Source organism: Thermobia domestica, chromosome 10 (genome assembly GCF_964235325.1).
Source record: "Thermobia domestica chromosome 10, izTheDome1.hap1.1, whole genome shotgun sequence".
NCBI lineage: Eukaryota > Metazoa > Arthropoda > Insecta > Zygentoma > Lepismatidae > Thermobia > Thermobia domestica.
Genome location: NC_137463.1, coordinates 105,785,109 through 105,799,037, shown reverse-complemented (window position 1 = coordinate 105,799,037; position 13,929 = coordinate 105,785,109). Strand labels below are relative to the sequence as shown.

The 13,929-nt window shown below is 33.3% G+C and overlaps 1 protein-coding gene across 6 annotated transcripts in view; it reads left to right on the top strand.

The window, feature by feature from the left end:
• Positions 1-13,929, top strand: part of LOC145662627 (uncharacterized) — a 257,675-nt gene that overhangs the window by 164,039 nt on the left and 79,707 nt on the right. The window contains exon 5 of one of the 6 annotated variants that reach the window (XM_081728369.1): positions 56-3,950. The exons of 4 other annotated variants lie outside the window; for them this stretch is intronic. In XM_081728369.1, coding sequence (XP_081584495.1) covers positions 56-693 — 638 coding nt within the window. In that variant the 3' untranslated portion in view covers positions 694-3,950. Of the gene's footprint in view, positions 1-55; positions 3,951-13,929 lie in introns of those variants that run through there. One more of the 6 variants, XM_081728368.1, reaches the window with a different exon arrangement.

Sequence of the window (13,929 nt, the reverse complement as noted above, 5' to 3'; positions counted from 1 at the left end):
ATATATTTCTTTTATATGACCAGTAAATAACACGATGTATATATATTGTTTCCAGCGACATTGGGCGGTCGTAAACGTATTATGTTTGCGACTGATGCTGAGAGGCCCAACAGTGAACTATGGGAATTTGAAAAGCCAGACGATGACGACGCTTACAGCGTAAGTGCTTCAGGTAGCAAGCGTCCAAAAAGGTATCGCAAACATAGTGAAGCTCTTCTCAGCCAAGCAGCTGTCGAAGTGTGGAATGGCAATACATTTAGTTTGGTCTCGGAAAAATATAATATTCCTCGAACTACTTTACAGAACTTTATGCGAAGACACGGATTGTTAAAGGGTAAAAGAGAAGCTCGACATTCCTTAATACAGTCACATCTTCAACGACAAATACAGCTTCAACAAGTCCAGTTATTGAGTGAAAATCAACAGCTAGAGTCGTTTGAATCAAATGTGAAAAATGAGGAGGAACAAAATCAGTTGCAATTCGAATTTATCGGACCGGATGATATTGAGTATATTGATGATGAAGTGGATGACGAGCAGGCGCACACTCCAAAATTTTTGTTGGGTGAGGTCCAGAGTCAAAAGATAGGAGGGGTTCCGGATCGGGTGGAGCTCCTTCCTCGTCGGTGCGCTCCTGATGACGAGGAATCATTGGAAGAGCCGGAATTTGTAAAAATGCATGCAGAAAAGTAGCGGATTATAGTAGTGTGGTGACCAAAGACAGTTTCGGATACTCCATCTGTCTTTAGATATTTCATGTCACGTACCTGATACGAAATACTTGAATAAACTTTTTTTTTTTTTTTTTTTTTGTAAAATTTTAAAGAATGTGTCTTGGATGATACAGACTATTTCCCTGGGATAAAATGTATTTTATATGAATGAGTACCATATAGTGGAATCATTTTCTTTACTGAAAGTACCCAGAATTTGTATGTTTTGTTTCAATGCCAAAGTTCATGAAAGCAATTAGCTCATAAAGTAATAATTAATTTTTATATTCAGATTTAACAAAAGTTCCATTAACAATAAACAAAATTAGAAATAAAAATCCTTGGTTACTTATAAATTTGTCGATGTTGTGTGATTTTTTTTCTTCTATACCACAGTACGTGGTTTTTGTATGTTGAAAAATAATGTCAGTGTTAAAACATCAGGATGGTGATATGCATAACCAAAGAAAGTCAGCTACCTTGGAATTGTGAATGTACTATATACAATTACTTTCTAAGAAGCTTACGTACAATTACATTAAGCTTTTCGTGGAAGCTTATGTATACAAACTTACTATCCACAGGTGTCAGATGCGAGTGGAATATTGTGTAATATACATATTTGAGCCATTACATTATAACTACTTTAGCTAACCTGTTGTCGCTCGTAAAACAGCGGCCACCCGGTGACGCATCGATTAGGCGAGACGACGATAAATTGTTTGCTGTATTTGGTACCATAATCGCTAAAAGAAATTCGTCAGCTCACGTATAATTCCAACTGGGCGATTGCTGTTGGTGATACAGCGCAGGCCCATTTTTTAGTTTAACTATAAATGCTTAGGTTCATGACAGCTAAATTTGAAGTTAGGGCATTCACAAAAAGTCATCTTCCTGTACCCTAAATCAATTTTGATGATTTTCAGGTGTGGCGCACCATTCTGTTGGTTTTGATTGATTGAGTGGGAGATAATGGGGACGTCAGTAGCGTGGCTATTTGTTCCTCGCTCTGTTGATAATTGCTATTACCCGCAGAGAAGAGTTGACATAAATTGGTGCACTTGCTCAGTCATTATATTCATATATTTTATAGTTCGTAGGAATTGCTCTACTGGGATAATTAGCTCTTATCATATCCCATGAAAATATCACCACATCACACCGCTACCCCTCGTCTGTCTCTGCAAAATATATTTGTGTGCCAAAGATTCCTTCTGTCATCATCGGCGTATATATCCTCGCTTGTCAATATAATGCACCGGGAATCTTGATTCGTGGAAACAGATGACATGTTTCCGATTGTCTGCAGAGCTCCTCCGTGGCTAAGCGGTTAGCGTACGCGCCTTTGGCGTGTGAGACCCGGGTTCGATTCCCGGCGGGAGCTCATGTGGTTCGGATTCCACGTTAATCAGTAGGTCCACGTCTCATATAGCCTCGCTGCTGAAAGGGACGCTAAACTAAAATCAACTCAACTCAACCGATTGTCTGCAATTCTTGAGTTTTGTTTTTCAAACTCATGGTTGTCAATGGAGTGCGGTTAGCAGTGGCCTCTGATAAAGTGTACCGCTGCACAGGCTCGTACGCAGAAGAGTTCGAGAACTCTCATGGCATCAATGCTCCGCGTCTGTACACGGATAGGTGCTAGTTTGTCGTTTGGCTCTCGTTACACCATTTTTGATAGGCAGTCACCACAGATAACGATGGAGCAGTCTACAAACAATCGCTGTTTCAAAGATCATGGTTTCAAGAGATCACTATTTCTTCTTTATCAAACACTGAAAAATCCTGCATCTCTTTCTCCGCCATTTCTTCTATTGAAGTTAGTGATAATATAATTGTTCGTCGATTTCCAGATTAAATGATACTGACGTGTGCATAAAATAAAGAAATACCTTAGCACCAATTTTTAAGATTAGTGTTTAGGAAAGACATGACACGTCGATTAATATTTTTGTTTTATTTAAAGAAACGATCCATAAGCTAAGATGAAGTAAGAAAAACATTGAAGACTCTCATAAATTCTAAAAATACTGGCTTACCATACATCACGGAGGACAATATATTTGAATCTTTGTCTCAGATCTAGAGGTTTAGGTTTTGTTGTTTCATTAATGTTTTGTTTGTTGTCTGTATGGAAAATTGTGTATATGGAAAATAGGTTCTTCAGCCATCATCTTCAGTCTATATCCATCATCTGAGAAAACGGCATTAATTCTTTATTTACATGGAAATTATTATTTTTACAAATGAAATGAAAAAAAAATACATCGTATAAAGTCAAAATTAACTACACTATTGATAATTTTATTTACGCCGTCTGTTGAATGAGAAAGTATTCATATTTTCAGGGGTTGAAATAAGCTAAAATCGAAACACAGTAAATTACGTAAAATGTGCTGCTTTTAAAATTAGTGTTATAACTTCAAGATTGGATATTTGGATTTCAGTGAAAATAGCAGTTTCTTAATATTAAGTAAAAGTTTTAATCACTATTATTCAACATTTTAAAAGTAAAATTTTACGTTTGGAAGATACATTTGAATAATAATTCGTATGAAGAATATTATTTATCTTAAAATTTCTAAGTTTAGAATAAGACTTCTCATGGTATTAAATTTTTTCAATTTATGTATTCCATACGTATGTTATTTATTTCAGCTTACATTTCAAACATACTGACTGCATTCATAATCAGAGTTAACTGATTTGAGAATTGCTGTAAAATTAATGTTGTGTAATTTTAATCGTTCCATTTTATAATTTTGTATTTCAATGTGAAATAATCAAATATTGTTCTAATTAGTGCGTTTGTAACAAGTTGAAACAAAGTAAATAAAACACGGATGGAATATTAAAATTTAAAGTTTCTAAATACAAATATCTCCGTGAAAATTGTGTGGACTATATAAAAGTTTTATGTTGTTATTATTTACTTTTTAGAATATTGATCTGTTATGATCCACTATAGAAAATCATGATAAATTAATCTTGGGGTTTTGATATGGAACTAATGAGATCTACTGTTGACGTGACAAATGGTGCAAGTGGTAGATACTTAGTCATCTATATTGTATTGTAATAGCTATAGTAATACTAAATTTCAATATATTTTAAAAGTTATACGAAATATTCCAGATGAATATTTTAAATATTCGTTAGTCAGTGCCTGATCTTGTTAAACAAGAGAGATGTGTAAGAAAAACCATGTATGTATGTTAATAAAAGGATAAGTGTATAGATTGTTAAATAATTGTACGAATTTTATAAAATGTTTTGTTATTTATTTAAATCCTACCTGATCTTGCTTTATGTTGAAAGGCTATTCTTGATTCGTTTTTTTTAATACACACACACACACACACACACACACATATATATATATATATATATATATATATATATATATATATATATATATATATATATATATATATATATATATATATATAAATTAACTCTCAGAGTAATAATAAGCTATCGTATTGTGAGCTGTCAACTGTTCAAAAATTGAATTAACTAATTCGAAAACACCGGAAATCCCTCAAACTGTTGATACATTTTACACAAACTCACTTTTTTATTATTTAGGTCTGCGTAATTTCTCAGTCTTCTAGCTGACAATCGTAATACACCGTGTATGTTTTTAACATTTCTTGATATATTGACACAGGTATACTGACAATTATTTCTTAGTTATTGTACAATATTATTTTAAGATCAAGGTGTTAGTGTGAAATCTCGATTATTTTCTTTATTTGTGAAGTTGATTTAAGCAGGGTGAATAAGTGGGTAACAACATTTGGTGCATCAGAAAAGATTAAGACAGCCATTGAGTAGAAACTCGAAGTGGTCGACCATTGTCTATGACATGTCTTTGGAATAACCAATAGTCGCATCTCAAAATTTGTGATTTTGACTTATCATCAGACCTTATATGATTTTGCGAGATCTACCAATGCTCGGCCTTCTCATCAGCTCGATATCTCTGCCTATGGTCTTTACAGATTCTTAGAGCGATCGGTAGACATCGTAAAATCAGATGAGATACGGGTGTTAACGTCAAAACGCAAATTTTGAGATGCCGTATTGGTTCCAACGACAATATGATAAGTATCAACAGTAAATGGACGAATTGATTGTAAGTGACGAAGACTTTCACTAGATTGGTTAGTTGGGAGTACGGCGTCTGTTCAGCACCCAACCTATAATGGAACTTAGACCTAGAGCTTAACGTGGGATCCGAACCACATGAGCTCTCACGGGAAATCGAACCCGGGTCTCTTCGCCGAAGATTCGTACACTAACCATATAACCACAAGGGAGTGCTGCTTTCATTAAAGCTAACTTTTTCAGCTGTTAAAAGCTCAAGTCATTAGGCGTTGTTTTAACTGCGGTGACATAGTAGGCACATTTGCTTGACTCTATTTCACAGGCTACTTATACAGAATAAGTAAACGAAATTCACAAACTATGGCATATTTGTAGATGAAGGATGTAGCTGCTAGATGGCAGTAGGTATCGCTCTATGCACTCTATTCCTTCTTCATTCTTCATTAAAGGAGAAAAAAAAATAATTTAACCAAATTCATCCGATCAGGCTAGTGATACGCCTTGGCATGGTGATATGCCTTGACAAAGCTAGTAAAAATATGAAGTATAATGTGTAGCCTTTTGGTTCCTGAGTTATAGACCATCAAGTTTGGGGTCAAAATTTTCGAAAACAAACAAAAATTAACCGATCTCATTTGGATCAAATTTGGTATGGTGGTAGATCTTGACTTGCTCTACAAACATGTGAAAACTAACAGAAAATATCCTCAGCTAAGTTTTTCTATTGGATATTTTGTGAAATTACACTGACGTAGTTTCTAATAAAGGGCAATTCTCAAAATCCTTGTTAAAATTGTCGACAAACGTTTATTATTGCTTTTAAATTACATTTTTTCCTTTACACATACAGGGTGGGGCAGAAAGGACGGGCTTTTTTTTTTTTAATGATAAGATCGTTAATATTTTTCCAAAACAAAATCTATTGACAAATTTAAGTTCATATTGAAATAACATTTTACAAAATCAAGTGTGGAAATCATATCTGGCGTGTGATGTCCGTTATTGCTTGATGCGTTTCTGAACACATTCTTCGGTTCGAAATTGGCATCCACTCTTTCTACATAACTGTGTTGGTTTGGATGACTTCTACGTGAATAGGTTCTTTAGATCTTCCAATGTACACGACATATGCTTGTATACATGGGCTCTGAGATAACGCCACAAGAAATAATCGCATTTAGGCAGATCAGGGAAGAGAGGGCGAAGAACAGCCATTGATGCTGCTCTAGTTGTGTGGGCTGTTGCTCCTTAGGAATACGTTTTCGTCGTAATACAGGTAAGAAGAAGAAGTAGTTGTTGATTATCTCGGTATAGCGCTCTGAATGTATGGTGGTAGCATTTTCATTATCATTGTCCAAAAAGTAAGGACTGATGATTTGTCTATAACACACCAAACCGTAACTCGAAGACTGTGCAGCGATTTTTCGTGTAATTCTTCAGGATTTTCGGAAGCCCAATAACAGTAATTCTGTTGATTCACAATTCCATTGAGATTGAAAGTGAGCTTCATCACTCATGAACAAATGGAACGTGTCATTTTGCTGAAAAATTGCTTCCATCTCACGTGCGCATCTCAGTCGAAGAGGTAATCCTGGTCCTCAGCTGTTGCACAGCGGCCAAACTGTGAGTGTAAATGCAGGTGTAAATGCAAAATACATCTGACCGAAAGAATGCTGAGGCTAAGTTCAGAGGCATGCCTCCAAGTGGATTGACGCGTCTGACTCTCTCCACATTTTGGGGGTACATGCCGTTCGTGTAGCCCCTGGCGTTTTTTTTTCTTTCTCTCTCATTAGTCTACCTCGTGTACGAAGTGCTTTAGCCTAACGTAGGATAATGTTGCGAGTGGTATTGTGTGAATCTTGTTTCTGTGTATATTGAAATGGCGGCGAAACTCATGCTGAATTGCCGTGATAGACTCGTTATTCTTGATAAAACGGTCATAGGGAAAAACACGGTGTTCTGTCGTTCTCGGCATTATGACAATCTGAAAAGAAAAGGGAGTTAAATAAAATTACAGAAACTAAAATTAAACAACACAACAAAACGCTCAGACTTCACGAACTTAATAACATGAGAAGCTTAAGTATGCGAGAATTACATGAGAAAATATATTATCTATTGTTTATACCTTCTACATTTCTCTCTCTTTCTCACTGTTCTAGAAACATACATGCGTTTTAACATATATTAATGACATCGTATGGAGAGGGTTTCTGGTCCTCCTTTGTTTTCTGTACTAATATATAATTTTATAACTCATTTATTTGTTGTTGGCATTTAATATTATGCATCATTGTCCTCCATAACGATGGAAGTTAGCTAAGAACAAACTTAATTTATTCTTTAATATTGCAGTGTTGATGTCTATTTATTTACGTTGTTTCTGGAAGGCTAAGGATACCGTGTTGCACCGAAAATTACATCGAATACTGTGTGCACTAAAGGCGAAGTTCTGGATTATCAGAATTTAGTATAGCAAAATCTTACTTCAGTTCTTGTGTCAAACATTACAAGAATCAAGTAGCCACGTTTAAGGATACAATCTATCAGCGTAAACTGTCTTCTATTTTGTTTACCCTAAACTGAAAACTGCAGATATTTCCTTCTCTTCATAAAATAGACGAAAGTATTTAAAGTCTAATAAAGATTGCTTTAGAAATAAATCTAGGTTATAAAACAAGGAACTCCTTATCTTGAATGAATATGAGTGTATAAATCAACTTGCATGCATCTTTGTAAAGCTTTACAATAAGCGAAACTAAAATAATGTGGAATCACAATCAAAATATTTGCTATTTTCACACTGTTCATACTATTCTGCATTTTTGGATCAGAAGATCCAATATATTTCAATCAAAAATTTTCTTGTACGCCTTATATCTGGAGAACTACATACAATGTAGCCAAATACAAACTATCACTTAACTCAGTATGATGTGATTATTCCGTAGAAAATACGAAAACTCGATTTAGGGGCTGTTCAAAAATTTTGTTGTCCCTGATCCAAAAACTGATTATTGGTCAAGATCGCAATCTTTTGATGCATTTTTTTTATCTTTCCTAAAATTCTTGGTCAAGATCGCAATCTTTTGACTTTTTTTTTTTTTTTTTTTTTTTTTTTTTGATCACTCGTAAAATTCTTGTTATCATTATATATAGGGTAAAGCTATAACTTTTCGGCCTCATATCTTCATTTATATCTTTTAAAACTCTAATGAAAAGTGAATGTAAAGAAACGTTAAAAAAAATGTGTTTAAATCTCGTGCATTTGTGAATGAAATATTTTCGTTAAGTACTCTCATACAAATTATTCAGAGTGCAAATGCCTTTAATATGTTTAGTGCACAATAAGCCAACAACAATACAGTGTGTTTGAAGACAACTGGGTGAACATAAACTTATTGCGCACTTCCACAATGTAATTTTTCCAGTTGATTGGTTTAAAGGAAAACAATGTATTTTAGTCTACATATTACAATAAACCTGTTTTTACAATAAATAAAGTTAATAATATTCACATTTTTTTAAAAATTTTTTAAGGTCTTGCATTTTTTATTTAGTTGGTTGAATTTTTATTTGTCCGTTTTTTTAGTGTCTCAGTTCCAATGCGTATGTAAATTTTATGCGAGAGTTAATATTAAAATCCCTGAAACATACACAAGCTTTTGTTATTACCAATATTTGCTGTGTAATGGCGTATTATTATTATTATTATTTAAATTTTAAGTTTCGATGTATATTTTTTCCCCATTATATTTTTTCTAATATTCAACTATGAACGTAAATAACTTAATTGTAAATTTATTGTACACTTATGACTTATTTCTTAAAAAGGTGAACATTTCACAATCTCTGCAGTTCGCTCAGTTATAATAAAAAGATTTAAGAAGTGGTATCGAAAACTATTTTCTAGTCAGATAATTGATAAAGTACTAAAAAATAAGAAAGAGAAAAAAGTACATTACGAGAACAGATCCTGAAGAAAACATAAGGAGTCGTTGACCCTAATAATGTTCAGTTTTCAAGAAATCATAGCCACCTTCCTTCTTTGAAAAACTGCACTTTTATCTACAGTTTGAATTAAATCAAACAAATGCGGATTTCCTTTGGCCAATCATTTAGAACCGAAGTACTAGAATTAACCAATCATACAGTTTTTTTTTTTTTTTAAGCCTTTATTAGCAACTGCTGTATGGTTACTGTTATCTTATTAACAATTTCGGCGGTCCTACAATTAAATAACCGTTTTTGACTTTGGATAATCTACTAAAGGATAAAACAATTTTCTTACACCATCTAGCATTATATGTATGTGCCTCAAAGTGTCGTCTTCTAAAGCAAAATGAGATCAGAAACACATTTTTAATTTATTTAGGTGCTATTTTAAAACTTTGTAGAATCAAATTCGTATTTTCTGTGGAAGAAGTACTTTTTCTTCCTTCATTATCAAATGCTCTGTCTGAAGATTTCTGTTCCCTTTTTAGAACTGAAAGGTGATACGTGACTTTTGACTTTCGGTTCACTCTATACAATCAGTACTAGTAATCATTTCTGTCGTTCTTTAAAATGCAATATGGAAAGGAAAGTTATAATTTCTTGAGAATGTAGTGAAGCCACTTAAGTAACGGGAAAAGGTGAATTCTTTTGCTGGACTACCACAACATTCTTCTTGCCCCTACGTACAGCACAAATGACAAATTTGGAATTTTGTTTTACTTGGGTAGCTTTTAAGCATAGTTTAAATTAATATGTATCTTCATTTTATTTCTTCTGTTTGCTTTATAAATAATGAGTTATTTTCACTCGTTCTAAGATAACTTCCAACGTTGACAATTATGATTTTTATTATTACACATTTGTCGCCTAACCGTTCATGATAAGGAGCCCGCAAAATAGTTGCAACGGTCAGACCAATCCAGATTTAGAGACGGATCTATAAACATATTTGAAGTGTAATTACTAACTGATACGATGGGATGCATATCTATTAACAATAAGTAAAAACTCTCATTCGCTCAAATATTCAAAAGCAAAACCTGCGAACTGTTTCGAGACATTCCTCACCTCTTTTTCAGCGCATCTAAAGAAAAATCGGTTGCTACATAAATATAAAAAGACATAATGTATGAAATTCTCAAGGCCGTTGGAAATATTGGATTCTGGAACAGAAAATATGAAAAGGTTGAATTCTGCAGAACAGCAACAAATCAGGATCTCTTCAGGAATCTGATTATACAGCAAGTGTTTGTTGAGTCTCCCTAAATGTTTTAAGTTTTAAAAAATTACATAACAGTTTGCTGAGTCACTCTTAGTCCAAGAGTGTTAACTGGGTATTGGTTGAAGATCGCTAATTGAGCATTTATTGTTTGTGATCTTAGTAGAAGTATATATCTAGCCAGGACTTTTCATTACCCATAAATTAAATGTGAGGACTGAGGGTTTTCTTTAGATTAAATGTGAGGACTGACTCGAAGCCGTTCGCAGTTTGTGTCATAGCATATGAGAATTTTTATTTACTGTTTAATTTGAAATATGTTCATTAATACCCATCAATTTATATAACACATGTCAATATAGTTGTTTTTTTTATAATATACATAATATTTAATGCTTTAATATTTTACTGATTACAAATAGCTGTGTGAAAATCTTATATTCTTGAAATGTTTCTCCTTAGCAATAGATAAATGTTGAAACCAATTATGAAGACAGGTTGTTTGGTAATTAACTGTTCAGCAATAAGGAGCAACTCAAAAAATACTGACTATATTACTAAACATTATTTTGTAAACAAAGATAACAACGCAAAATAAAAAGGGCGAGATCATTTTTTGATTTTTGCAATAGTTTGAAATACTGGAGAAAATGGGTGGGTAATTGGAAAAGACTCGTCTGTGTTCAAAGAAACAGTTCGAGCGATATTCATTTGTTTGTTACCTACAGCTACCATATATCTCGCTGCTTAATTTTCATACATACTCAAATAACAAAATAAACTTTTCCTTTGTGTTATTGTTAGGTCAGTTGTACCAGAATGGTTGTAATATAAGAACAGTTAAGTCAAAAAGTGCTTTAATGTCGTTTTATAAACCACAAATATTGGCATGTTACAGATTAATGTTCTTTGTCTTAAAAATATTAGTTTTTTTTAATCATACAAAAAGTTCAAATCGAAGAGACTGATAATACAAAAGCTATAATCGATACAAAGTAAAGCCCTTTTTGACACAACTGTACAAGGAAAAGCATCTGTTTCTTTAGCGTTATATACAAATATTTTTGTAGAAGTTACAGTCACCGAAATATTTCAGAATATATCAATTCCATGTTTACCATTTCCTTTTCTTTGATAAAAAAAATAAGCTAATATAAAAACGAAAGAAAATTACAGCAATGCGACGTAAGTAATTCATTTGTGTAACATTTGCAGCTCCGTCTGGCTATGTTGGCGACCCACTCCAGGATAATGAGTACACTTACTATGCACCCCAAGAAGACGACTACTTGGCAAGAAACAATGTAGAAGTAACAGTGTACCAACCACAGAGAACGCACATTCGTCGAGGAGATGCATATTTAAGGCAGGCAGCAGAATATGTGCTTAAAGGACAAAATTTGACACGGACAGCCAAGCGCTTTCATATACCTCGCACCACTCTTCAATATTATATGTATAGAAATGGGCTTATTAAGCCGAGACGAAAATAAACTTTACATAATTTAAATAAATTATTATGAATAAAAACAACCTCACAGTTGTGCACATCTAGAACAAATATACAAAATCAAAAATTGTGACCTCAAGTCATCACCAAATAAGTCCATGACCAAAAATATGATGCTACAACGTAATCTGTAAGCCGTGTGAAAAAACAAAATTGACTTGTCTTTCATATGAAAGAAAAAAATATGAAATATTTTGTTCAGTTTCTAGAAATTAAACCTTTTTAAAGTTTCTGATTTTACTAATTATGCACTACTATTTTGATATATTTATAGTGGTTGACTGCAATCTGATATATTTAAACTTTTTCATTTTTCTATTATCCTTGGAGGGCCAGTACATGAAATTACGTGCTGCCTTCACATATATCGTGCACACGGTATCAGTTCTGCAAAGATTTTAATTATTTACAGATATTTAAAGAGGGCCGTGGCATGCATTCATGACACACATACAAAAAAGCTAAAATAACAGGAGTATTACTGTAATAGAAAACAATAAGATTGAATCACATCAAGCGATAGAGGCGATGGGCAGGAGTAAAATAGGATGATCTTTTTCTTTTAATATTTTAATATAATTTATTATCGCTGGCTGTTACCGAAGGTGTTGATCTTAAAATACAAAATTAATGTTAGCTATGAAGGAAAGTTCTACTATAACGAATAGAAGTAAAACGTACGCGCATTCGACTCGTTTAACACGCTGGAGACAATATTAAATTTTGGTTCTGTGGCAAGTAGTCATACCAGGCATTTGCACAGTATAGAGAAGAGCGTTAAAGAAGCAGATGACCTTGTGTGCCTTTCCACGATTTTTTAATTAACTAGTATGCACTTTTCTGCCAAATAGAGGGTGTCAAATAAAACCTATAGTATGTTACCTACTTTGGTTTCGTTTTTCGTTTGTGAAAATAAACAGAAATTTTAGTATAAGTGAAAACTAATTGAAAATTCAATATTTCGCAGTGAAATGAGAAAATGCTGTTTACAAAATGTAGAACACTCGTGTCAAAATTACATATGATATGAAACTTTTTTGAATACTGATAATTTTATTATAAACGTGGAGTAGAAATTGGCCAAAGAAGAGCATTTAGTATTAGACGCTGTACTATATTTATTTCCAAATCATATTACAATTTCTCACAGAGAAAAGAAATTCCTAGGAAAAAAAAAGAAAAGATTATTGCTTTAATTGAATCTGAAAGAAGAGGTATGGTGCGGGCTGAAGCTGTGAAGGAGGTTCTTTTTCAGGAAATCAATTAGCAACTATGTGTCTTCCTTTTGGTCTAGATGCAACCATTTCAGTGAAGCATTGAGACTATCCAACAATTCAAAAGGAAAGTAAAGTATTTCACTTTGAACCAGGCGAGATTAGAAAAGAGCTTATTTTGCGTTCAAGTTATCAATAAAATATTAGACAAAAATCTTCCAAGTATAAAAACAAAACAGCAAATGAAAATCACTGTTTTGGCGTCTTAAGGCCAAAACAAAATAATTTTAAAAAATCACGTTTTTAAAATCACAAGTTTGGACCCGCGGTGTCTTAGTGGTAAAATTGGCACGTGGGGTCGCTGGTTTGATTCCAGCTTCCGCTAAGTGAGCTTTGTAATGGATAAACATAGTGTACGTGGATTTTCTCGGAGTTGTCGTTTCCTCCCACTTTCGTCGTTCCATCATTATCGTTCATCTCAGTCTCCCTTAGGCTCGGTACATAATTGTGAGACGTTAAACAAGAAAGATCATAAATTTGTGCAGCTAGGTGCAGGCTTTTCATCAACGAACTTATTTTGCGAAATTTATTATTATACATCTAAATTTACTAAAGAATATAAACATTATTTGTCATCCTAATTGCTTTAATACCATCTTTGTTTCGTTTAAGATAATTATTGTCTGTAATAAAAACACATTAGGTATATAAAACTATTCATAAAGTCTGCAGAACTCTATTGAAGTTGTGGTCGCTCTGCAACACTAACTCCACATGAATTAAACAAGTTCTCGCACGTTTTACTTCTATGAGTTTGCTTTGACACAAATCAGTGACCGTAATTTTCAGTATGGTATAGCCAATCAATCCAATTGAATATTAATTTTGATTATTCGTATTACAGTGTTATTTTCAAGTTGGTACAGCATGTAAAGCAACTCTGAAAATCAGTTCATTTATTTAGTGTCATTTTTGTTGAGATTTAGGGGAAATATTAAATAAAGGCGTTTTTTGCATTGACAATTTAGTGATCATTTGCTTTGCAAAAGTGAGGAACCATCAATTTCAAGTTATTGGGAATAATGTGCATTCATGTGTTCATCCTTTCGCGGAGAATATTTCCCTTCGTAATATCTTTTATACGTATATATATGTAACTTCCCCTAA